General features: G+C 39.8%; 1 protein-coding gene across 1 annotated transcript in view; it reads left to right on the forward strand.

Annotated features, from left to right (window-relative positions):
• The window catches only part of RIPK2 (receptor interacting serine/threonine kinase 2), a 42,010-nt gene extending 16,682 nt beyond the window's left edge, over positions 1-25,328 (forward strand). Inside the window, exons 4-11 of the mRNA XM_067558251.1 lie at positions 6,432-6,589; positions 10,163-10,212; positions 10,580-10,741; positions 15,817-15,902; positions 16,052-16,147; positions 16,888-16,993; positions 20,614-20,793; positions 21,874-25,328. Coding sequence (XP_067414352.1) covers positions 6,432-6,589; positions 10,163-10,212; positions 10,580-10,741; positions 15,817-15,902; positions 16,052-16,147; positions 16,888-16,993; positions 20,614-20,793; positions 21,874-22,226 — 1,191 coding nt within the window. The 3' untranslated portion in view covers positions 22,227-25,328. The remainder of the gene's footprint in view (positions 1-6,431; positions 6,590-10,162; positions 10,213-10,579; positions 10,742-15,816; positions 15,903-16,051; positions 16,148-16,887; positions 16,994-20,613; positions 20,794-21,873) is intronic.
• The last annotated feature ends 2,170 nt before the right edge of the window (positions 25,329-27,498 follow it).

A 27,498-nucleotide genomic window follows, 5' to 3' on the forward strand; every position in this document is an offset into this window, starting at 1 on the left:
AGATCCCAGTTATTTTATTCATTATGTTCCTCTTCAGGGAGCATAGTGGAACTGAAGTGTGTTTAATATTGCAGATAAGGAGTGGGGATGGGAAGGGAGAAATTTATTCTCCAGTCCTGCAGTTGTATCTTTGCAGGCCGAGCCCCATTATCTTCAGCGAGGCTCCACACAGGAACAGGGGTTGACCTGCACCAATCCAATTACAGATTCCTAGCCTTTAGTAGCACACTGGCTTTCCATAATATTGGCCTATGCAGTATGCCATACAGTTGAAATAAATTAAAGTTAGTAGATGAGAAATTTAACTGAGAGAAACCTGTCGATATCTGAAGGATTATACCTAGAGAAAATAACCAAATTCTCAGCAAAATTAATTTAGAAGTAGTAGTGATTTCAAAAGTATAGTTGGAGAGAAGAAGGGTAGAGGTACTGTAAAATAAGACAGATTTAAGATAAGCGAAATATTAGTTCATGGTAGCAAAATGGAAAAGAATTAGAGAAGTAATTAGGCCGTTCAAGAAATAAGAGCAATGGCTAATCTTCATAAATGGCAACACTTTCTTATGAAAGTCCTTGAGGATAACCCTTGATGATAGCCCTTTCAGAGTAGAAACCCCTGCAGGGGCCGCTCAAGTTCTGAAGTCAAAGGAGCCCGGGTAGGCCCTGGCAGGTTTCCCATTCACAGCAACAGTGTAACATATAATGTAATGTCTTGGTTCCAAATTGTCATTCTTCACCCCGCAATGCTTATTGTAGCCTTAAAACATCTCTTCAAATACGCACACTCTGGGCTTGGATAGTATGGGAACATAAGAAACCTAACTGGTAGATACTTCCAGAAGGAAAATTGATGAAGGAGGCCTTGGTTGCTTGTTAAGCTGTATATTAACTTTAGATTAGAACAGAACACAAGAATGGTCATGCTGGGTCAGACCAATGGTCCATCTAGCCCAGTAATCTGTCTTCCAACACTGGCCAATGCCAGGTGCTTCAGAGAGAATGAACAGAACAGGGCAATTACCAACTGATCCATCCCCTGTCACCCATTCCCAGCTTCTGGCAAACAAAGGCTAGGGACACTTCAAAGCTTGATTTTGTATCCCTGCCCATCCTAACTAATAGCCATTGATGGACCTATCCTTCATGAATTTATCTAGTTCTTTTTTTAACCCTTTTATAGACTTGGCCTTCACAGCATCCTCTGGCAACGAGTTCTACAGGTTGACTGCGCGTTGTGAAAAGAAATAGTTCTTTTTGTTCGTTTTAAAACTGCTGCCTATTAATTTCATTTGGTGACCCCTAGTTCTTGTGTTATGAGAAGGAGTAAATAACACTTCCTTTTTTTACTTTCTCCATACCAGTCATGATTTTATAGACCTCTACCATATCACCCCTTAGTCATCTCTTTTCCAAGCTGAAAAGTCCCAGTCTTACTAATCTCTTCTCACATGGTAGCTGTTCCATACCCCTAATCATTTTGTTGCCCTTTTCTGTCCCTTTTCCAATTCCAATAGATTTTTTTGGAGATGGGACAACCACATCTATGTGCAGGATTCAAGATGCGAGTGTATTATGACTTTATAAAGAGGCAATATGATATTTTCTGTCTTATTTTCTATCCCTTTCCTAATGATTCCCAGCATTTGTTAGCTTTTTTGACTGCCGCTGCACATGAGTGGATGTTTTTCACAATGACTCCAAGATCTCTTTCTTGAATGGTAACAACTAATTTAGACTCATCATTTAATATGTATTCTTGGGATTATGTTTTCCAGATGCATTACTTTGCATTTATCAACATTGAATTTGATCTGCCATTTTGTTGCCCAGTCACTCAGTTATGTGAGATCCCTTTGTAACTCTTCACAGTCTGCTTTGGATTTAACTATCTTGAGTAATTCTGTATCATCTGCAAATTTTGCCATCTCATTGTTTACACCTTTTTCCAGATCAGTTATGAATGCTGAACAGTACTGGTCCCAGTACAAACCCCTGGGGGACACCACTATTTACCTCTCTCCATTCTGAGAACTGACCATTTATTCCTACCCTTTGTTTCCTATCTTCAAACCAGTTACTGATCTAGGAGAGGACCTCCCCTCTTATCCCATGACTGCTTACTTTGCTTAAGAGCCTTTGAAGAAGGACCTTATCAAAGGCTTTCTGAAAATCTAAGCACACCATATCCACTGAATCACCCTTGTCCACAAGCTTATTAATCCCCTTAAAGAATTCTAGTAGATTGGTGAGGCATGATTTCCCTTTACAAAAACCATGTTGATTCTTCCCCCAATGAATCGTGTTCATTTATGTGTCTGATAATTCTGTTCTTTTACTATAGTTTCAACCAGTTTGCCTGGTACTGAAGTTAGGCTTACTGGCCTGTAATTGCTGGGATCAGCTCTGAAGCCTTTTTATAAAAAATTGGCATCACATTACCTATTCTCCAGTCATCTGGTGCAGAAGCTGGTTTAAATGGTAGCTAACGTATCACAGTTGGCAGTTCTGCAATTTCACATTTGAGTTCCTTCAGAACTCTCAAGTGAATGGCATCTGGTCCTGGTGACATGTTACAGTTTCATTTATCAGTTTGTTCCACAACTTCCTCTAAAGACAACTTAGTCTGGGCAGTTCCTCAGATTTGTCACCTAAAAGTAATGGTTCAGGTTTGGGAATCTCCCTCACATCCTCAGCTATGAAGACCAATGCAAAGAATTCATTTAGTTTCTCTGCAATGGCCTTATCTTCCTTTAATGCTCCTTTAGCATCTCGATCATCCAGTGGGCCCATTGGTTGTTTAGCAAGCTTCCTGCTTTTGCTGTACAAAAATTCTTTCTCAACCCTCTTAGCTTTAATGGTTTATTATGGAGCTATTATTCAGAGGCAAAGAGAAGGACGTACTGTTGATGAAGAATTCATTTGTTAATAAAGCTGTTGGTCATTATTATAATTTGACTAGAAATAAAACAGTTTGCTGAAGTTTTGTTTCCTTTCACCAACACTTTGAAAATTTGCAAAAGAGAATCTGAAACATTTAGTATTATAGTAATTGAGAGAGATGCTTTGCATTAAATTTAAATGGTTAATGCTTTAACTTAAACATTATATAAGTAATGTAAGATGAATTCTTCTACAAATGTTTTATGTGACAATCCATTGCTTATTAAGAAGCTGTCTAATTATTTGAGTTGTCTTTGGTTGGAGTAAAAGTAAGATTTGGATAACTGGCAGAGCAATATTAGACAGATGCATCTGCTATATATTATTAAAAAAAAAGAAATATTGAATATGTGTAAAATTTGCATCAGTCATACAATGTGTGTTTTAAATCTGCTGAATGAGTAAAATTTCTAAAGGATTGGGTTACAATGAGACCAGACACACAAAAGTGCAGTATACAAATTGGTTTTAAAATCTCTCCCTCCTCCCCCAATGATTTAAAAAAAGATAGTCAAGAGAAAAAACAACGAGAGTCCTGGAGCACTTTAAAGACTAACAAATTTAATTTCTGCAGGCATAAGCTTTCGTGCGCTGTAACCCACTTCGTCAGTTGTAAGGAATAGAAATCACATAGGAGTTATATATATACACATATCCAAGGGTAAGTAACAACAATGGGGAAGGGAAATAAAAGCAAAGTCCATTTAGTTAGAGTAGTTGAGGCCTATTCACAACCATTGATTAGGAGGTGAGAATGTGTGAACAGTGACAATTACTTCTTGTAATGAGATAACCATTCCAAGTCCTGATTCAGACCCAGATTGATTGTGTCAAGTTTGCAGATGATTTCTAGCTCAGCAGTTTCTCTTTGAAGTCTGTTTTTGAAGTTTTTTTGTAGAAGTATGGCAATTTTCAAGTCAGTGGCAGAGTGTCCTGGGAGAGTCACGTGTTCTCCGACTGGTTTATGGATGTTAAGGATTACATTAAGGATCTACAACCTATCCTAGCAGCTGATCCCTCACTCGCTCAAGTTGTGGGAGGCAGACCTATCCTTGCTTACAGACAGCCCACCAACCTGAATCAAGTACTCACCAGCAACCGTATACCCTACAAGAAGACCAATCCAGGAACCTACCCCTGCAACAAACCCCGTTGCCAGCTCTGCTCACACATGGACTCTAGTGACACCATCACTGATCCTAACCACATCAGCCACACCATAAGGGGCTCATTCACCTGCACATCTACTAATGTAATATATGCTGCCGTGTGCCAGCAATGCTCCTCTGCCATGTACATTGGCCAAACTGGACTGTCACTATGCAAAAGAATAAATGGACACAAATCAGACATAAAAAATAACAACAGCGCACGAAAGCTTATGCCTGCAGAAATTAAATTTGTTAGTCTTTAAAGTGCTACAGGACTCGTTGTTTTTGCTGTATACAGACTAACACGGCTACCCCTCTGGAACTTTTAGTCAAGAGAAAGAATTTATAGACAGGCCCATGGACTCTGTGACACAATGAAACCAAATCCATTACAAGCACCTTAATTTATTCTGTTCCCATGAAATATTCTTCATTCACTTCTACCTGTCCTATATAAATACACACAACTATGGCCCGCTCAGTGACGTAACGCTCGTCAATCATTATTTTTTACTTTTTTTCCTGTATTCTCCAGGAAGCTCATATCCACAGGTCTCAGCTGTTGCAATGTCGACCAGGCAGCCTTGCAGAAAGGGCAGAACCCTCTTTTTCCCTGTCTGTGCACCAGGAAAGTGGGGAGTTTGTAGCTGGCTTCATCTCTTTGGATTCCTATACGTTGGCCGCTGCGCTGAATTCTAGGCATCCCACTTAGCCAGGCTACACTTCTTCTTCCCTCTCCCCGATGCTGGAAGCTAGACTCCAGTTCTTGCTGCCTGATCCCTGCTGCCTGGCTTCATGGAACAGTGGCGGGGGGAGGGTGGTGACAGGTTGGGCTGCTCACTGCTGGACTGTGCCATCTCTTGACTATTCTGGGGATTAGCTTGGTCAGGCTGATGCCCCTTGCAGCAGTTACACCCCGTCAATTTCTCCTCTGCAGCTCATCTCTCACTTTCAGGAGCCGCAGCTACCCTCTCTGTAACTTGGCCCTCTGGCCAGGTCACTTGGCATTCCCACCTTTCGGGGTTTAGTCCTTCAAAGTCTTTGTCACTCCCACAGTGACCCAGGCAGTCTTCCAGTTCACTGCCTCACCAGTGTCACTTCCCCCATGGCAGATAGGGAGTAGAGAGGCCGGCAAACCCCAGAGATTAGGGGAGTGCCAGGGTCGGAAACAGCTCAGGGAGTAAGTAGCAAGGTTGGGAACTGAACAGACCTTGGCTGCATATTGGAGAGTCCCAGGCCCACCCAATACTCTGGGTTCTAGCCCAGGGACCCTACAACATGCAGCCAAGGTCCATTCCTTACTGCTCACTCCTTGAGCTGCTTGCTACCCCAGCACCTCCCCATCTTGGGGTTTGCCAGCTTCTCTACTCCCTTCTCCCAGGGAGCAGCTGTGAGCTAATTGTCTTTATAGCCCTCAAACACACCTCCCTTCTCCCAAGGAGTGACTCTTCCCACACACAGGTGAGCTTCCCCTAATTAGGGCTTTCCTCTCAGCCTTCAGCCTAATAAGTTAATTGGTCCATCTGGCCTCCATTAACCCCTTCAGGGTGATTGTGGGGGTGGACGCCCCATCACAGGTGCATACATTGCAAGCCAATTAACTCTTAGCTTGTAGAGAAGGATAGAGAGCAAGAGGCAGTTTCAGGCATGTCCCAATCAGACAGGGAGACAGCATGCAAAATAGTAGCTGCCTATTTCCAGCAAAATGGCAAACTTCACAGCCAAAATGATGAATTCTCTGACATCTTGGAAAAATGCCAGATTGCATAGCTGTGGAAGTGTAAGGTCCAAGGAGCTCTGTTGAGATGGTATGAACTGCCCCATTCTCTGAGCTGTTATTTTTGGATAATGCAGCCATTTTACACTTGATTAATGTTTTAAAGGTTTTCTTTCCAACCACAATGGCTAGAAATGTAAGTTTTGAAATGAAAGCTGAGATTCTGAAGATCAGTTTTTCAGCAAGAGGTGAATTCCACTGCCAAATCATGGAATACATGGGGGTCTTGCCCACAGGGAGCAATAGGAGGGAACATCTTTTTTATTCTGTTTGTACACTGCCTAGCTCAGTGAGGTCCTGGTCCATGACTAGGGCCATTAAGTGCTATGGTAATATAAATAATACTGTGATGACAACATGAACCCTGATTCGGAAACATTTTCTGAATCAGGGTTGGTGTTTTTTGTAGCTAGCAGAAGATGATACTTGCTTTTATTTCAAGGGGGTGTGTGAGGGTTTTAAACACATTCTTCATTCAGTTCTATTTTTAACAACTAGTATTAACATCATTGTAGATGGGACCTGTTGCTCTCTCAGAATGACGGATTTTTGTTCTTTACCAGATTGCAGATTTTGGTTTATCGAAATGGCGGATGGTGTCCACGTCACAATCACGAGGTGACAAATCTCTGCCAGAGGGAGGGACTATTATCTACATGCCACCTGAAGACTATAATCCCAATCAGAAAACCCGTGCAAGTGTAAAGCATGATATATACAGGTACTGCCTGTTACCCTACAATGGGCACTGCAAACTGAAAAGTAAAAACTATCAAAGGAATTTATTTATAATGAATCCTAACAAGTTATTTTAGGGACTAAATGGATAAAGTACAATTTTTGAAAACCTGTTTCCTTAACAAACATTAGGATAAATATTATGCCCCAGAGATTAGGGTAAAATCAGGATTATTAGACAAAGGGGATTGGTTGGAGTTAACCCAATGTTATATAATTATTCTGAACATTCTGCAAATCAGGCTTGCAGGGAATAGAATTACCCTGCTGAAAACAGGATGCTGGGAGAGGAGAGAGAATGGGCTGCAAAACAAAGGGGCAAGCATGTAGATGAACACACTACACACACTTATTTGAGAGATTGCTGTGGCTAATGTCCAGAGATTAATGTAATTTGCAAGACAAACATAGGGTGAGAAGAAGATAGATTAATTTACAAAAGGTCAGGAGAAAAGACAGGCAAAAACAGAGTATACATCATAAAGGAATTCCTCACTGTTTAGAAATCCAAGGCAAGCTATTCCAGTAAACTCATGAGAGGCGCACACAGAATAATAGCTACCCATTAAAGAAAAAATGATAGTTGCTCTCCAGGTGTAAAGAGGGGATTGAGTTGAGGACATGGGTGGTCAGCAGATGGCCTACTGCAGTTAATCACAGTTTTTAAGAATATCTATTAAGGCTGCATTTTTACTACCTGAGTCATGGATTCCATAATTTTCATATTGTTTAAAAATATCTAGGATTTTTGACACTTTGGGACTCCTATATGTAGGTGTGTGGTTTCAATGGTAAAAGATGAACCAGTTTCAGTGAGACTTAATAGCTGCCAAGCCAAAGCCTGAGCTTCCTGGAAGAGAGGGCATTAACTCTCATAATTAGGTCTTCCCCTTGAGATGCAGAGGAAGGTCCTGGCATACTATCAAGAGGTCAGAAAGAGAGAATATACTTGTGACTCTCACCTTCTGAGGGGTGTGGCTGGGTAAGGCAAGAGAGGGAAAAATCAGGAGCTCAAGGCACTTCATTGGAGGAGCAGGAGAGGGGGTAAATATTGCAGTAGGCCCCATCTATGCATATTGCTTTAGAGGGATGTGGGCGGGAAGCCTAAAGAGGTTGGTTAGAGGAGAGAGGAGGAGGAGAAAGGAGAGAGGGAGAGTAAGGGGGAAAGACAGAGTAAGTTCAGAGGGAAAATACGTTGAAAAAGAGATTTGGAATGAAGGAAGGAGGGAGGGATTGCCCAGAAACAGAGGAAGACTAAATTAAGAACATGGGTGGAAAGAAAGGAGAGAACCCAACTCAAAGAAGGAGAGAAGACGACAGATGAAGGGAGAGAGAAGACAGGAGAAGAAAATAGGCACTGAAAAAAAGAGACAAGGTGGGTGAGGTAATATCTTTTATTGGACCAACTTCTGCTGATGAGAGAGGCACGCTTTTGAACTACACAGAGCTCTTCTTCAGGTCTGGGAAAAGTACTCCGAGTGTCACAGTTAAATACAAGATGGAACAGATTGTTTAGTATAGGTAGTTAGTAGTTAAACACACTGTTCCATCTTGTATTTAGCAGTGATGCTTGGGGTATATTTCCCAGAACCAAAGAAGAGCTCTGTGTAGCTCAAAAGCTTTTCTGTCTCTCCAGCAGAAGTTGGCCCAATAAAAGATATTTTTATCTACCTTGTCTCTCTAATATCCTAGGACCAACACAGCTACAACACTGCATACTAAGACAACGAGAGTTCTGTGGCACTTTAAAGACTAACAGATTTAATATTTGGAGATATAACCTTTCGAGAGGCTAGCTCTTTTCTTCAGATGCAGTAATACAAAAATAGGTAACACACAGATATCATATAGGATACTATATATATAGTATAGGTATCATATAGGATACTGCATACTAAAAAAGAGAACAGGAGCAAATCAAGCTATACAATGGAAGAAAGAAGAACATGAGCCAAAGGAAAACAAATAGGAAGTTGCATACTACAATGTCACAGAAGAGATGATAATATTTAATTATATCATATCCCCGATTGATTGGGAGAGTGACGTTGGGAGTTTCCCAGGCTATGGCGGACTTCATTCACCTCTCTGAATACTGTTAGGCCTTCCTGTCAGGGATGAGTCTTTGTGACTTCCGTAACAGTTTGACTCAGTTACTCATGTTGAAAAGCAAAAGTTCTGCCTTTAAAATCCACCGCTTTATACCAAATGGCGGGCACAGTGAACTGTCTCTTAAGTCACTACTCAGGGGACCAACAACATTGGGTTGCTGCATAAAGGTAGTGTTCTGCTCCACGTTTATTAAAAATGTAATTATGAGCTTATTCCTGCTCCCACTGAGATTGGGAAAAATCCCACTGTTTTATAGATGAACACGATTAGACTTAGTAAGTTTAGAGTTACTTTTGGGGGGTCTCCTGAAGATTCTTCTTTGCAGTGTGAATAGGGTGTGCATGACACTTTACCCAACAGAATGCTGTTTATTTTCAGAGTCCCAACAGCATACCTAATGGACAAAAATATTTATTGAATTACTTTTCACTCCTGTTACTCACTGCAGAGGTTACACAGCTCTGGAGAGTGAGCTAGATTCTATTCTGGCTTGCCCATAATTAATAGAATTATTAACTGAGTTCCGATTGCAGAATCAAATTTTTGCCCTTGTTTCCCCTTCACAGTCTCTTTAAATGCTTTGCACAGGTGTAATTAAGGGCTGAACTCATATTACTGTGGGCATGTCTACACTACAAAATTAAATCAACTTACGTTAGGTCAACCTACAGCCACCACAGTAAGTAAGTCGACTCTTTGTGTCCACACTATGCTCTTTCTGTCAGTGGTGTGTGTCCTGACCAGGAGCGCTTGCACCAACTTAAGTGGGGCATTGTGCAGCAATGACAGCCCAAACCCTGCCAGCCCATGCTTGACCACCCCAGGGCAGCAGGGATCCAGCTGTCAGCCCCGGGCACAGCAAGGCTCCAGCTGCCAAAGGTAACAACAGGCAATGTGAGCAACACAGTGTCTACACAGACACTGTGTTGACCTTATCTACACAGACACTTATCTCTCATGGAGGTGTAGTGATTAGGTCGGTGTAGCAGGTGAATTCAATTGTCAGGAGGAGCATTGTAGTGTAGAGTCTTACATAGTTAAGTCAACATAAGCTGCCTTATGATATCCTAACTCTGTAGTGTAGACCAGCCCTGTGAAAGAAAGCCCTCTAAACCCTGAGAGCCCAGGATGAATTTGACACACTAGCAATTAGAAGAAAATCTCTCTACTTATAAACTGATGTTTTGATGTAAAGTCAGTGAGAGACTAAACATAGAACCCCAGTTCTTTAGTTTTTAAACGGCACATACGGCCACTATAAATGGTTATCTATAGAGCTTTGTTCTTTACTATGTGTAATATCCCTCTTGGTTTTCATACTATTGTAGTCAGCCATTTAAGTTGACGTTGTTCAAGTTTATTTTAATGAAATGTATGATGCTGTGTGCATTGTCAGCATAAATAATCAAATGTTCTAAAATAATGCACATTTTTACTTTAACAGCTATGCCATTATTATGTGGGAAGTGATGTCAAGAAAACAGCCCTTTGAAGGTGAGAAATGTGTTCTTTAGTTTATCCTTATTTTCATTTAGCTAAAGCCTATGTACAATAGACTGAAAACTCCATTTTAGGGATTACTGTAAATCAATTTATCACACAACCCAGTCAGAGTTCAGATTTTATTTTTCAAACTGGCCTCTGTTTTACTTTTGTTTTGCAGTTTAATATATAGTCTAACAAAATCTAACATAAGGACATTATTTTTGTCTACACTGTAAAAAAGAATTCTTCAATTATTTTGGCAGAATTATACATCCCTAAATATTATATCTGCAATTTTAAGTTATCCTCTTATAGTAAACGATAACTATTTATAGTACATATATTTCTAATAAATGCTTGATATCTATTTTGACAGAAGTTATAAACCCCTTGCAGATTATGTATAGTGTGTCGCAAGGAAAGCGACCAGACACTAGTGAAGAAACTTTATCAATGGATATACCTCACCGAATGCAGATGGTAACATTAATGGCAAGTGGATGGGCACAAAATCCAGATGAAAGACCTTCTTTTTCAAGTGAGATTACTTGCTTTGTATAGATTAAGTGGGAAATCCTACTGCAAATACCTGTGTCAATGCAGTGTTGAGGTTGCATAGTTGCAATCATAAAAAGGAAATGTAAACAGCTGCATCCAAAACAGAATTAAATCAGCCTTGTCAAATAGCCTAGATAACTTACAGTTTATATTAAACAACACATACTGTAACATTGAGCTTCTCATGCTCGAAGTCAAACAGTAATAGAAAATAGAACATATGTGCAATGCAGCCAGGTTTATGTTGTAGTTGGGATCTTAAATTTTGTATTTTCTGTCTTTTTGTGATTAGTGGTGCAACCTTAACATGGTTTATTTATTTGCACTTAATTTACTGTTTGTTTTTAAATGGGAAAATAAGGAAAATAATTAGAGGAAAAGAGATGAAAAAATGAGGCCAGTGGAAGTTGTAAGCAATTGGAGCTGTTTTGCTTGCTGAACTAACAGTGAGTCCTGGATTATAAATTCCTTTTGAATCAAAACTGATCCAGCCTTTACCATTTCATGAACAAATTTTTAACCTATCATAAGCACATGCATAGGCGTGCGCAACACATTTCATTAGGGTGTGCACCCAGGATCTTTATTAGGGGCAGGGGTGTCAAACTCAATTCCACCAGCGGGCCACATTTGAATTTCACATTGGTGGAATTCCCACCGCATCCTAGTCGCCACCGAGAAATCTCGTGAGGAATGGGATTTTGGTGGTAGATCGCGGCGTCCTCGCGTCTGCAGCAACATCGCATAGCTGCTGCTTCTTCGGCGGCAGCTCACTTTTTATTGCCGTCCACCGAAAAGTCACGCGCGCTCTCCACTCTTTCGGCAGCAGCTCTACCGGCCCACATCTAAAAGGTTCGTGGGTTGGATAACAAAGGTTTGGCTCCCCTGCATTAGAGTGTGCCCAGCACACCCCTTGCGCACGCCTATGAGCACGTGTGTGTTCTGTGAATAAACCAGCATTCAGGGGAAGCCAGAAAGCCAGCCACTTTCCAGAATGAGGGGCTGCTGTTGCAAAAGCCACTTCAGCTCACTTCACATCGAGCTCCTCGCCTTCATTGCACAGTAGTTCCACTACCAGTGGGAATTCATGGCTGCAGAAGTGACAACTGGCTCTGCCCCTAAGTGCACCTGTAGAGTTAAAAATGACTGTTTTGCAGGCTCAATACACAACTTCCAAAGTCCTAGTTTTTGTTAAATGTAAACCAGTTTGTTTCCATTCATGCGAGATACTAGTGCCAACTTTTAAGCCACCAGTTAATTGCTACAGCAATGTTCAAAAAAGTTGTGGCTAGATTCATTACTTTTTTAAACACTGGAAACAATACCTTCTGGGTTTTCCCCTCCTTCCTCACTCATTTTGTTTATATTTTCTCCCCAAATCACCATTAGGTAGAGAGCTGAGCCTAAGCATAAATGAGCCTAAAAGATTAATGTTGTGTGTAGAAGAAATACAGGAAACTATAATGTAAACAGTGTTGCAATCTTTACTAGATCAGTACCTACCATCAATTGCAATAATAATTGGAAATCTAATTGTATATTTAAGACTTAAAGTGGCTTTTGACAGATTTAAAATGTTTATCCTAATGACTAGATGATTCACTCCACTCATAAATATCTTCTACGCTTTTCACCTTTAATGCTGTCAGGTTTTATTATGAAATCCTATCAATGCTTTTAGCTCTTTTGCAGTGAGTCCTTTAACCTGGAACACTGAATTCAGAAGGCAAACATGGCATAACAAATCTGTATATATTAGAGAGGGACAAAGTGAGGAGGAGGAGTTTGGTTTTGATTTTGCAAATCCTTGTTTGTCAGGCTTCTATCTTACAAAAAAAGGGGGTGGGGGGCTATACCTGGATCCCATTTTATCCATTACCCTTTCGGCCCAACACAAAGTTCTTTTTTTTAGTTATGACCCATTGATAACATTAATTACAGCCAGATTGGGTACTTGCATCGACTGACTATCCATTTAGTGACTGTGAAAGTTGTGGGCACAATTTTAACTCCCACCTTTGGAAAATTTGATCCTAAATGTCTAAGGAAGATGGCAGATTATCCTGTAAAAGCAGAAAAGTAACCGTCTTAAATTGTTCAAAATGTAAAGATCTTTATGCTTTTCTTCTTCCCTCCCAGTTGGTACTGCAAAATGAAGATGGTAAAATTGTGCTGGGGTAGAAAATTCTGTATTTTGTATTAAATTCTGTCTGACAGTTTGCAGGCCTATAAATGCAGTTTTCTATTTTAAAATGTCCTCAATATGAAACACTAAACCTTTACCCTCCAAACTGAAGGTTTCAGCATATTTAACATCTCAATTTCTAGGATGGTTGGGTTGAACAGTAGCTTCATTTCTCTAACTGTTGCAAGTTCCATTCTTTTGAGCTGGAAAGTGTTTTGAAAGTTACTTTCCAAAATGCTCAAAAAGCAAGCTGTTTTGACAATTTCAGTTCCTTCAGTGAAGCTGGCAGGGGAGAAAAGGCTTACTTATGTCTTGAATACAAACACACATAGCATACTAGTGAATGGTTTTAATGGGTAACGCAGTCTAGCATTTGGGATTTACAGGTCTTTGTTTGGATCATGGACAAGTGTTTTAATGGTCCTTTAATATTGGTGGATGTTTTAAAATTGAATGTCAGTTTTAGACAGAGTCCAGGTTGGGGCCAATGAACTTTTACCTTGTATCTTGTTTTAACCCAAAACAAGGAATTTGTCATATCAAAGCCTTCTATAAAAGCAGGGAAATATTTCTGTGCTTTTATACTTCTTGGGTATTCTTATTTTGTAATGAATTGTATCAGCTAAAATATAGCTTGTAGTGTTATCACAATGTTAGAACTGTTAGGATTGTTTAGTTAATGTTATATTTTACTTATACTTATCTAGGTTATGTTATCAGAGAAGTATGTATCTTATGTGACATCATAACAATAACTAACTTCTCTCACTTTTTTTATAAAAAGAAAAAACAGGTGGTTTTATTTAAGGGGAAAGCTTTTGCTGCTGGCTTATGGTAAAAGCAGAAGTTTCTGCCCCGGTTACTTTTACTTCCTTTATTTTTGCAGTGATCCTTGTAAGGGTTGAAATATCTGCTCTTTTGCTGCCTCTTTATATATCTGTGATACTGATTGATAGTAAATTAGGAGTATTAGTGAAGCATCACCTTCAGAGATAATCGGCCACATTCCCTTTGACTATATCGTCACCATTTTTAGAGTATCTTGTTCAGTTTCTGGCAAGTGCTTTTTAGTTTGAAAGAAAAAAAAATGAAAATCAATTTTGCTCATAATCTACCGGTATTATGCAGGGATGTATTTTTCAGTCACTCAAATATGTTTTCCTCCCAGTGCATCCTTGTAATGCTCACTATTGTTCATAGGAATTATACATGTGCATGAAATAACATATCCCTTTGTTTTCTACAAATTCCTGACTTAAAACATAGTTTGCATGATCAGAAATAGCTTCTTATCTTCCTAATTTTAACTTTAAATAGTTCTATAGATCATTTGCAAGTTTGCTGTAAAATATTTTTCTCTATTGATCTGTAATTATTTTGAAATCTTGATAATTATATGTTGTCAACTTGACTGAGTATTGACATGTGTTATATCGTGAATATCTACCCTGAAGGGATACAGTAGTTTAAGATCAAAATTTGACCCACCTTGAAGCTTTTGATTAGAAATATGTCCAAATTCTAAATATCTTTTTGTTCTAGATTAAAGAGTGCACCATACTTGCAAAGGGGGGTTTGTTTTAAACCCACTACTGTTTACATGATGATGGCTTCATACCAGAGAAGCACTTGATGACGATTTACTCCCTCTGATGACTGTGCTTAATGAACACTATTCTTGAGAATGCCATTGCTCAAAGAAGGAAATAAATATTTTTAAAAAATAATGTACATTTTGTCTCCACTAGGAAAGCCAGGGGGGAAAGTAAAAGACATAATAATTAGAGGGGGGAATTGGTTGTAAACTTGCAGCAAGTAATACAAAAAAATTAGAGAATAAATTATAAAAGACAAAGAGCCCGATTATCAGCTAGTGTAAATCAGCACAGCAAAGTCAATGGGGCTTTGCTGAGTCACACCAGCTGAAGATCTGGTTCGTAGTATTTAACGGTTCCCTTTTAACAAAATTATGCAGTGTATTGTAAGATGGTAGTGGAAGTTGTGGGGTTTCCCAGACTCTTTTGTTTGCTTAAAATATATCACTTTTGGTAGTTGAGCTCAACTTAAATTAGACATTTCTACAAATAACACAGTCATCCAGAATTTTCAAAAATCAGCTATGTAAGCCTTAAATCAACACAAATATGCTGGGATGGAGTAGTTAAACTTCCTGCCATCTAATTATTAAAATTACATAAACATCACTAGATAAATAGGTGACAGTCTCCCAGGGATGTCAATCTACCACTTTTCATGAGCATGAGAAAAATAGCATATGCGTATATTGGGTGTGGTAAGACATTACATTCACTACCACCTCCTTTCTGGTCAGGCTTCATAGGCACAAATCTCTGAATAGGGGAAAGAGATGGTAATGGTAGAAAAAGAACATTTTGTTGTGGGTGATTTGCTAACCCTAACTCTTTCACCTTTTGGAATCTGATCATTGTTTCTTCCTTCCTGAACCTCGCCCACTATCTAGTATAGTTTGTAGGATCTCTCATAACTTCATTTTGGATACTGCTGATTTCATTTTAGACTTGTCAGTGGTGGTCTAAAGGATAGCGTTATTTCTCTGGTGGAGTGGGGAGGGCAGCATTCCTCTCCAAGTGCTGCTTCATGGTCCAACTAGTAAATTATGCCCTGGGGTGAACCCTTCACCCTAGAACTACATCTTGTTTTCAGGGGCATGATCTCCCTACCCCAGGGATCCAAGACTCAGTCTTTCTCCAAGTCAGTCCTCCCTTGATATAGCATTCAGTGCTGGTGCTGCCAATCCTCTAGGCCACATTGAAGCTCAAACTTCATGTTGCTCAAACTCACACGAAGCTCAAACTTAATGTTGAACTGAGTATTCTTTTCTTATTTAGAATGCTTAATAGATCTTGAACCAGTGCTGAGAACATTTGATGAGATATCTATGCTTGAAGCAGTAATTATGTTAAAGAGAGATAAGGTAAGTAGCTTTTATTATAATGCAATATGAAAATTAAATGAAATGGCAGCTTGTGCTTGTCAAATTGTAACTAACATAAGAATGAGTCTTTACTGTCCAGGTCTCCTAGATCTATAATGCACAACTCATAATACAAATGTTTCTTTCAGTCACAATATGAGTCACAATGTATTCGCCTAAGTCACAAGACATCCCAGGTGGAGCTGACATCTGTAAATCTACCTCTGAACCTTAGTCCACAGGAGGTAAATCTTTTTCTTTTTAATTTTGAGTTCAAGTTCTTTCCCCAATGTGTTGGGGGTAACTAAAACATTTTGAAATGGATTTTAATTCCATATGGGGAAAACTTTTCTCCCCCTTCTCTTCTGCAGCTGCACACCCAAGGAAGGCATAAAATGCAATGGAACTAGCAGAGTCAGTGGGGCACAGAGCAGAAGGGAAGTCTATTTCTATCTTCTGCACATCAGAGAGTAGTGCTTTTCAGTACTTGCATAACAGCATGGATGGGGTTAGTTGTGGGTGGCACAAGGGAACTGAAAAACATGACTATATTATCCACTGAGTATAAGGAGCACACACACATACCAGTAAAGAGAGTATATCAGACCACAGATGCTGTAACAGCCTGTTGTTTGCCACACAAGGGGTGCGCTCTGGCTTGGAAGAGAGGATTCCATCCCCCACTCCCACTGATGTTGCTCATGCAAAGTACTGTGGATTTGTTTTTAAATTACTGTCCCCCTTAGTGCTGCTTCTTTTCATTCTTACCACTAATAATTAAAATGGCACATAAAATCTTGGTCAGATGGTGGAAGAACATTTGCATTAGGTTTTTAATTTCTTTTTAATGTCTTACTGTATTTTAATCGTGAAGTAACTTGAGCATCTTAATAACAAGGAAAAGACAGAGGCAGGAAAGCACTTTAGAAATTATTAAACAGTTCCAAATATATACATCTTCACTCTATAACTGAATTCATTTCAGGAAACCTGTGCTCCCTTCCTACAAAGTGGTGCACTCCCCCTCCGGAGCATCTCACCTGAATTATCAAGACACAGGTCTATACCAAAGTATAATATCCTTTCATCAGGTATGTAACCTTGCTGTACAATATTGATTCATGATACTCATTTATAATTGAACTGCAGCTCTATACTCTAGTTGTGGTACTGCATTTGTACAGTAGAGGATTTAGTTACTTATGTCAAAAGGGAGCGGTGAATTAGTGGTCTGAGCTAGGGTTATGAGCCAGGAGTTCTAACTTTGGCTTGGTACCTTTTGTATTCTTTGGCAAGTCACTGAGCCTCTCTGCCTCAGTTTCCCTACTTGCAAATATGGGGATGATGATACTGCTTACTTGTCTCAGAGGTCTTTTGGGAAGTTTAATTAGCAGTCTATAAAGTGCTTTGAAGAGTAAAAGGACTAAATATTTCCCTTTGCTTTTAAACTTTCAAAGTACAACTAAGCCTAGGTTCTATGTTGCTTCATAAATAAACTGGAGCTAAGAGAGAGAGACTAATTTGCAGGTATATGTGTTGAGACCTGTTTTATTTAACATCTTCGTTGATGGATCTGGAAATAGAAAGTTGACAATTAATTTTTAGATGAAACTAAACTGCGAGATACTGAAAACCCCAGTGATATCAGCAAAATGCAATGGAACCTAGAGATCATAGTAATGTGGGCTCAAACTAAATCAGTCAGCTTGGAAAAATTCAAATTGTTGTGTCTCAATAGCAAGGAGAAACCTGGAAAACTAATGCTGATAGAGACCTATGGTTAATAGCAGAGTTGCAATATTATGGGGCAACAATATCTAATGTAGTTTAATATTGCAAAACCAAAACCAAAGGGAGCTTATCAGAGAGAGGAGGAAGTAAATAGTCTCTCTCTTCAGCTCTGGTGCAAAGACACCTGTAATGCTGAGTTTCGTTTGGGCACTTCCTGAAGTACCAGAAAGATATCCATGGAAAACAATACAGGATGTGAGAAAGCTGGAGGGACTGGATTAAACTAGCTATGTATACTATAGCTTAGCTAACCATCAACCAACAACTATGGAGGCTGTGTAAGATGGCACACTCAGCACCCATAGCACCCCCTCGTCTCAGGCTGCACTGCTGCAAGGGGTCCTCATCACCAGCATCTCCTGTTGGTCATGGAGACTTCCATGGCTCCACCCTCAGCCTTGTCACATGACAGTTCAGGTCCCTTCTGAGGTAAAAAAAAAAGAAGGCCCAACTGAAAGTCAAGATCAAGTGCCCAAACTATTAGTTCTTCTGCCCTTCTTGGACTCCACTAAAGTCTCCTGCTTCTTGGCCTCTTCTCCTGACCTCTGCAGAGCTTCTCTGATCTTGCTTCTTCCCCAGCAGGATTCCCCCACCGCCTCCTTTCCTCATGGACTCTGGCAGCTTCCCTTAGGGAATCTCCTTGATTTCTGTATGCCCTATCTCAGGGGTCCCCCACAGGAGCTCCATGGGAGTTTTCTTACCTGATTTCAGCCTGTACAAACCCTATCGCAGGGCTCTTCCCCACCCCACTGCCCCCAAATCTACCCTGTTCCTTGTGGGTTTGCACAAGAGTCCCTCCTTCCCTGCAGCCTCTTGCCCTACACTGAGTTTCCAGCTATACTTAAGAAGTCCTCCACAAGTGCAGTCAGTCACTCCAACTCCATTACACCCCACTGGGATGACTAATTGCCCCCTACATGACCAGATCATTGGCAAGGACAAGGAGTAACTGCAAGGTCATGGGCCGCATTGAGCCCTGACGGTCCATTTATGAATATTTTCAGAGTAGAAACATAAGAGATGGAGAAGGATTGTTTAGAGTGATACAAAGTAGTTTAACTAGAAATATGTGGTGAAACTGACAAGGGAAAATTAGGCTGAGTAGGAAGGATGAGAATGAATGTGACTGGACAAGACACTGGAGGGTCTCAAAACTTTTTGACATTGACTGTCTACATGGCAGCACACAATCTCCCTTTGGGTATCCGCAGTCTCCTGTCAGACTTCAGGCTTGGATATATAGGATAGAAACTCTGCTGATGACATTAGCCAATGATCTTCATCTATCAATGGTATGAAGATTAAATGCCAATGATGATTTTTTGGCTCTGTCAGCTCTTTGTGACACAGCTGACTGTGAGATATTGTTGGCATGTCTGTGCTCTCTAGGGGCCGAGTATGAAATCTTTCAAGTGGCTCTGATCCTTTCTGTGTGAAAGTTCACAGAAGACAGTTTTGAGCAATTATTATTGATTCTGATAGTGCCCAGAGGCACTGGTCTGGATCAGAGTTCCATTGTGTTAGGTACCGGGCAAACACAAACATAGGAACAATATCAGTCCTGAAAATCTGGCAATCTAAGAAGACGAGAAACAGGTTACAAAGTAAAAATTGATTTCTATCAACTGCCCTGAAATGCTGGCTGATCTATTTCAGGCAGCACGGCAGAAGGATGCTATTTGCCCTTGGCTGTCATGAGCAAGTAATTCATCCCAATGTGTTTTTTTTAAAGTGTTGCAAATAAAATATTCGGCTATTTTACTGCTTTCCCCTGATTGAATAATCAATGCAAACGGAATGTGTTTTAACCTTTTGGATATGATCAATTTCAACTCTGTTTTTCATGCACTGGAACAATGTTGCAAATACCGGGTTTTGTTCTATGTTTGTCCAGTGCCTAGCAAAATGGGGTCCTGGTCCATGACTAGAGTCCCTAGGTGCTGTGGTAATACAAATAATCAATAATAAAATGCAAACATTGCAGGGAATGTTTTTGTTAAAAACTGTTTCTTTTGGAATTGCACTTTTGTTTAAAAAAACAGAAACATCTCCGTTGTTGGGTTTTGTCAAAATTCGTATGGAAACAAACTTGGCCTAACGGGTTCTCAAAGTGACAAACAGTTTAGGCTTAAACTGGTTACTGTGCCCATATTTATTCTATGATCTTATTGTCTGAGACCTTGCGTCAAGGTAAACTTATTACCGTACTGCTGCATCTCTTTCACGATGTCATTTGTTCTCGTACTCAGTCAGCTCTGCAATTGAATGAATTCTCTATCCTCGAATTAAGTTAGACACAGTAGTCAAACTTCTATTGCCACATGAATTACTTAAGAAGATTTCATATGAAACTTTTATGAAAGCATATAGGGCATCTTCACAAGAGAGAGCTAATAGAACAGACTAAAAAGCAGCTTTTTCCATTGGACTTTCAGTAGAGATGACTAATAATATTCAAGATGCTACTATTCCACTTGAGTCTTTTTTAGGAGGGTTTAGCCCCATCCCACTTGTTGTGCTGCTAAAAGGCACTAAAATAAATCTGGTAAGAAATAATTAGACAACATAAAAGTTGGAAGTCAGAGCTTTGGTGGGAATGCTTCTTGCTGGTCCAGCCACGACAGAATTTCCTGGCGCTTGAGGCTTTTTAAAGTTGGAACAGACCAAAACTGGTTTTCTCAGCCATGTTTTGCAAAACAGAACAAAAAATCCTCCAAATCTGACATAAATAAGAAAAAAAAGTAAAAGTACTATGAACCTCAGATTCATGAAAAGTCTGAATTTTGTTTGGCGAGAACAGACGTGAAAGGAATGCAACTAACTTGTTTTTTTTTGTAAAGGAGCTGTAAATAATGTCTAACTTAAGTTTTGGTTTCTTGTCTGAACACAAAGTAATATGATTCTTTTTATTTTATTTAAGGTAAAGACAACAGTTCCGAAGGACCATGCTCCCTTGTTAGCATGGATGAAAATATTTCTCCAGCCCAGAGTGCTAAATTGTATGTGCCCTACCACAATTATTCTTCCTCATTTGGCGCAGATAGTTCACATACATCACATCCTATGACACACATGCTGCAGTCATCAGCAGTTTCCTCAGGTACAGCACAAACTGGTGGAATTTTAAGTCCCACTAATATCAGAGGGAAACAGTGAGTAGTCAATGAGGTGGATTTATTCACAATCGTGATATATGTGCAACTACCAATAATTTGTGTGTGTGAAGGGAAGAACAGGCCTATTATTTATGAACCACCAACAAAATAGTACAAAACACAAAATGCAGTACTGCCCTGAAGAGGTTACAGTTTAGTGTAAGGAAGATTGAATGTACAGTGTGACTATGGTTTGTACAATAGTTCTGCTTCAGTGTGGTATTTGTTAAAGGGGTATTACAATGTAGAATGGTACAATTACAAACGCTTATCTGGGATGATCTAGATATAGCTAATCATGTCTTTCTCCTACAGCATAAGGTAGGAGAAATGAAGTGTTATATTCCCATTCTGCAAATGAAGAATTGAGACACTGAGAAATTGTGTCTTGCCCAAGATTACACAGGAAATCTGTGGTAGAGTTAGGATTTGAACTCTGATATTGGGTCCCAGTCCAGTGCCTTAACCCAATATCATCTTCTGTCTGTAATGTGGTAGTTTTGATCCTAATATCTCCATGTTAATTGTAAGCAAAGCCAGCTTTGAGTTTAAGGAACATAAGAAATAGAGCAAGCCAAAAAAGGTGAAAGAAATTACCTTATTTTAATAGGAAAAAAAGGCAGAAGCACTGATTGTTGTAATCCAGCCCTGCAGCTGATGCAGGAGGTGACGGGTTTTTTGGGTGGGAAGCATTGGATTGAAAGGATGGAGTTCCTGTTTCAGAATAATGATAGCATTTTAGGAACAGCTGCTGTATTTGTAACTTTGACTTCCCCATAGAAATAAAGACCTACCATTAGAATAATTAATGAAGTAAAGAGAAATATTTTAATCAATCATTAATGCAAGTAAGTTTTAATCTGGACTAATATAGCAATATTGTGGCAAAGTATTACGAGGCTGTCGTATTTTAATCACAAGTGTGGTTTTGGACTGATCTTTCTCAATTCACTCTTGATTATATGCACTATAAATCCACTTTGATAACTATGATACTTTGTTTCCGACTCTTTCTTCAACTTTAGGTTTTGCTATAGAACCCATGCAACAGGATATTGCTCATCAGTGGATCCAAAGTAGGAGAGAGGACATTGTCAGCCAGATGACTGAAGCATGTCTGAATCAGTCTCTGGATGCCCTCCTATCAAGGGATTTAATCATGAAAGAAGACTATGAACTTATCAGCACCAAACCCACAAGGACATCAAAAGTCCGACAACTACTCGATACAACTGACAGCCAAGGAGAGGAGTTTGCTAAAGTTATAATACAAAAGTTGAAAGACAATAAACAGATGGGCCTTCAGCCTTACCCAGATATGTCATCTGCTTCTAAGACTGCATCTTTAAATTTATTATATCAATATAAATCCATGTAAATGTTTCCTTGTAAGCGGAGTTTCTATTTCTGAAAGGTTACTTTATATCTGTATTGCTTTGGTCTTTATTGCACTTATATAAAGTCTGGTAAGCGAAAGAATTCGTTGCCACTGAGGTTACATTGTAAGGTTAAAACTAGTCATTTTGAAGAGCAACTGGAAAGTCAAGTATTTTGTTTATACATAAAAAGGAAAAATGTTCCCTATTCCCTATTTTAAATAATCACAATTATCCCATTTATAAATATCCTCTCTTTTAAGGTGTAACTATCTTTAAAATGATGGGAATGCCGCTCATTCACTGTCATGGTGGGATTGATATAAAAGGAAAAAACCCTACAACAAAACCTGTAGAGTTATGCCATTGTTAATTTCTGTTGTAAGCTATTTTCACATTACCCTTCTGTGCAGATTGGTTCCTTTCCTAAAGAACACTAAGGCTGCCAAAATCTCATATGCCTGTATTTAGATTTTAACTTTGTCTCTCCACCCAAGTAGCTAGTAGTGGTAAATCTAATGATACAAGACCTGCACCTGCTCCAATTTCTGTCAAAGGAAGTGTGTTTGGATCCACAGACAGTATGTGATCTGTTAGAGTATTGCCGCCTAACTCATCTCTTGCCGCCACAAGCTTGACACAACTTCAAGTCCAAAATGTAAAATGGTGCATTTGATCCATCAAGTTTCTAATTCCAGGGTTTTTTAATATCTACATAACCTGCAGTAATTTTATGAGGTGTATTAAGATCAAGCATCTTCTGCCCTGGTTGGTCAACAGCAATACAATAAACACACACGTGAACTCCTTTGACTGGCAAGCACAGAATGCTGCAGAGCTAATGTACTTACTTCCTGGGGGGAAAGTGTTGTGTGCTGACCTGTAACAATCCCCTCTGGACAGAGTAAATATCAGTACTGAAAATAGGGGTATTCAGCTTTTGTCTGAAGGAAGGCCACTCTTGAAGAAGAAGTGTGGCCATTCTGAGAAGAGTAATCTGATTTTGTTTTAATTCTCTTTAGCAAATGTAATACAGTATGAATGGTTATAAATCAGGTTTATAGTTTTTTAATTTGCCTGGATGCAGTACGTACACACCATCTACATTTTACATCAATAACAAGCTGAGTTGCTCAGTTATGCTGTGTACTGAATGCCATTGGCACTAATTAGAATTTTGCATTTGAAAATCCCACCTCCCCATTCAAGAAGGTTAGAATCTGCCTGAGTAGTTTACTGCCTTTGTCATAAAAGGCAAATCAAGGAAGGGTCCAAATTATTGATAATTGAAAATCTTGGAGGATGAGTAGGGACTGGCCCATTTCAATCTAGTTCAAGCTTTAAAATGCACATTGCTGGTTGCCTTTGTGTTTAAACATGGCACTGATTGTTTAGTATCTGTCTTAACTTATTTTGTAAACTGGGTCATGAGAATGTGATGTATACTGTAAGGCTTTTGAAGATTTTACTAGGTAAACTCATGAAACATGTTTTTGCAGTAAATTGGAATTTTGCATTTCAATCCTGTTTCTGTGCAGATGTTTAAACTTTAAACTTGTTACAGTTGTAAAGTTCTAACTGGGGCACAGGCTGCACATAATGGGACAATTCTGAGCTCCAGGGTCCATGCTCTCTATAGAATAGATTTGAAGATGGTCTGGTTCAATTTGGCCATATTGAGTTGTGCCAGTCTCGCTACTAAGAGTTTGATGCCAGATCTAAGTAACGTCCATGAAGTGTGCTTTTTTTCCCCCCTCTAATGCAAGACAGTTGTACCAATAAATAATTGCAAATCCCATTTTACTAGGCTCCTCCTATACTATAAAATTGCCATAAGGCCCAGTAGCACTTCAGACATGGATGAGCAATGCCAAATATCTAGGAAAATAGGTAATTGACTGTACAGGATGTTGCTTGCAAATTTGAGAGCAAGATTGAAGACTTGAGTGTTATATGCTGGTGAGTAAGCGGGAAGAGGACTGGAAGTGTAAAGTGAAAAAAGAAATGTCACATAGGTGTCACACCTGCATGCCTGGATATTGCTTCCATTTTTCCATCCCTCTCTCCTTCCCATTCATTCACTAACTGATTTGCCCCTGGGTCTCAATCTTGCCTTCTGAAATGATGCAGGATTTCTTGAATTAAAAAATAAATTACATGAATGGTCATCGCTAAATATTTGGAAGAAACAGTGTCTGCTTATGGGATTAGGTTCTCTTGTGGTACACTAATAAAGGTGTACCTTAATAAAAAAGGCTTTGAAATTTTCCTTTTGCTAGTTTAAATTCATAACAGATTGCAGTGTTGTACAATAAGATATACACCCCATCGTTACATACCTTGTTTCTTCATAGGTCAGAAAGAAAGAAACTTTAGCAGGGGTAAAAGGGAAATCCAGGAAAAGTTTTAGCAAAGTTAGTTATAGGTTTGTCCTTTCTTCCCTTCCATTTGAAAAAAAGACTGATTTTCTTCCAGACTGTTCTCAGAAAGGGAGAATACCTCCCCCAGTCTCCAAAGGCTTCTTTCATAAAGACAGATTATTAGGAAGCTTTAACATGCTGTGTATAATTTCAGTGCATAGGTTTCTTTTCCATACAGGCATACATTCATTGCATAAATATGCATCTTTTGATTGTCTTTCCAAATAATTCTTCTGTTAAATCTTTTTCCTCTGAATTTATAAATCTCCAAAGTCAAGCAGCTACTGACATACTTAAGTGTTTTGCTGAATCAAGCTTTGATTTCTGTGCTCATGATTTTTTTTTATTATTATTATTATTATTTTGATAAAATAATAATCATCTCTACTACTGATATGTTTAAAACAAAAAACTGACCATGGTCAGGTGTCCAGCATTTTAGCCACAGATTTGTGCTCAACATTTTTGTTGTTTTATCTGAATGTACACTTAACACTATATAAGTATTGACTGTGAGAATATTGATGGCACATTCATGTTTGGTGGAGAGGGAAATAATTGTATTTATGACTACCCATTTGTGGCAGGTCCTGCCTCTGAGGCCTGGTCTGCACTGACAATGTAGGTTGACAGAATGCAGCTTACATCTACCACCTAAAGTATACATCTCTACTGGCGTGTCAGTTCCGTCGACCTAAATCGTGGTAAAATTTGACTGAATAAAACCACCTCTGCAAGTGGCGTAGCACTGAAATAGAATTATGTGGGTCAAATGAGAGTCAGTGCAGGCAGAGCGCAACGTAAATCGATGTCATTGGCCTCCAGGCGGTATCCCATAATGCTCCATTGTGACCACTGTGGACATTCGCACTCTGCTGCACTGTGGCCACGTGGACAGGAAACAGCCCCTCCCCTGAAGCCCTGGGAAAGTTGGAATTCCCATTTCCTGTTTGGTCATTGTGGAGTGAGCTTTGTAGCTGAACTGCTCATGGCAACTGCATGCCTCAAACACACTCCAACATGGAGTCGACCTGAAGTCTTGGATCTCATCAGCCTGTGGGGCGAAGACTGTTCTGGTTCAGCATAAAGCCAGCAAAAGAAATGTGGATATCTACAAGAAGATATCACATGGTATGGTGGAGAAGGGCCACAATCGGTACGCGCAGCAGTGCCCTGTTAAAGAACTGAGGCAGGCATATTAGAAAACTAGGAAGGCAAACAGTCATTCTGGCTCATCTCCAAAGACATGCTGTTTTTATGAGGAGCTGTATGCAGTTCTCAGCGGTGATTCCACTGCTGTACCACTACACAGCATAGATACCTTTGCAGTCTAGGATGAATGAGGAAGACTCTGAGGAGGAGGAGGAGAACAGGGCAGGCGAGTGGGGTATCCATTCTCCCAAAGAGCCAGGACCTGTTTGTTACCCCGGAGCAGCCCAGCTTGACAAAGGACAGCATGACTGATGCCAGGGAAGGCGCATCTGGTGAGTGTGTATAGCAAATCACATTTCTGTGGTTATAGCCCCAGTCCACCTTCTTATTTCTTGGAAAAAGGAGTTTGTGTTTTTGTGGAGATGTACTTCCTGGGTGTTGGTCAACTTAAGCAAAGGGTTACTCCCGAACAGACTATTTATGTGCACAGGGATGCTCAGAGAATCCTTTGTGGATATCTCCAGGAAACTTCCATGTAGGTACTCTGAAATCTTTTGCAGAAGGTTTCTGGGGAGGGTAGCCTTATCTTTTCCACCACTGTAGAACACTTTTCCTCGCCACTCTGTGATAAATGAACAGGCATCATTGCGGAGCACAGTATAGTAGCATAAGGGCCAGTCCTGTACCCAGATGCATGCAGCAAATCTTCCCTTTCCACCTGTGTTACCTTCAGGAGACTGATATCACACATCATAACCTAGGGAAGATGGCGCAAGTTTACAGTACCAAAACAATATAGTCACTGCGTGTTATTCCCCTGCCATGGATGGTGTCCTGGGCCCCAACACAGATAATACCTAGCCATGACATTGGCATGGGTGTTAGGCGTCAGGGAATGGGTGAACCTTTTTTTCTCCAGTGACATTTCACCCACACTCTCCTCCAATCCCTTTAGACCACCTCCTCCAAACCGGATTTTGGATGGTAAAAGGGAGCCCAATTATCCTGCTCCTTGGTTAAGTGTGCATTGGGGAGTTTATTGCTAAGGAGACTTCCCTATAATAGATGCAAGGGCCCCTTACTTACCATGGCTGGAACGCCACTCCCACCCGTGCAATAGGTACAGATTGGTATGAGGGCTGGCTTTGCCTTGTGAATATGAAGGGGAGTTATTGTTATATTGTACCATTTCTTTTCATCCATGGGCCCAGCTAACAATGGAAACTTTGTGCTTTGCTTTCCTTTTAGTGGACACCACGGCCTTCACCCCTTTTTAAGCTCGATAGTTCTGTGCCCAGGCCTTTTCCTATCCTGGCATTGTCTCTTAACAATCCTCAAGCATCTGTGGAGAAATGGCTTCTCTTGAGCCATTTTTTCCCCCTTGCTGCTTGTTTTTCTTTATAGACTCCTATTAAACCAAATTAATATATTCATACAATAACCTTCCCAATAATGAGGTCAACATACAGTATTCATAAATTATTTCAGAGCGGTTCAAATTCTATCACAGCTCTTGCATTGATTTAAGAGAAAAAAAATATTTTACAAACTTCAATTATCATTATTTGCAGATATTGTGTTAAAGCTCACCTTGTGCCGGATGCTTTCCAAACACTAAGAAACTTTCCTCACAGCCCTCTGCCCTCTTCGTTGTCCTCAAGGCAGACAAATGTTCACCTGAAGAGCTGGTCATGGTGTTTAA

This window comes from Emydura macquarii, unplaced genomic scaffold (assembly GCF_026122565.2).
Source record: "Emydura macquarii macquarii isolate MOO-44397 ecotype Brisbane River unplaced genomic scaffold, CSIRO-AGI_Emac_v2 contig_1897, whole genome shotgun sequence".
NCBI classification, from domain to species: Eukaryota; Metazoa; Chordata; order Testudines; family Chelidae; genus Emydura; species Emydura macquarii.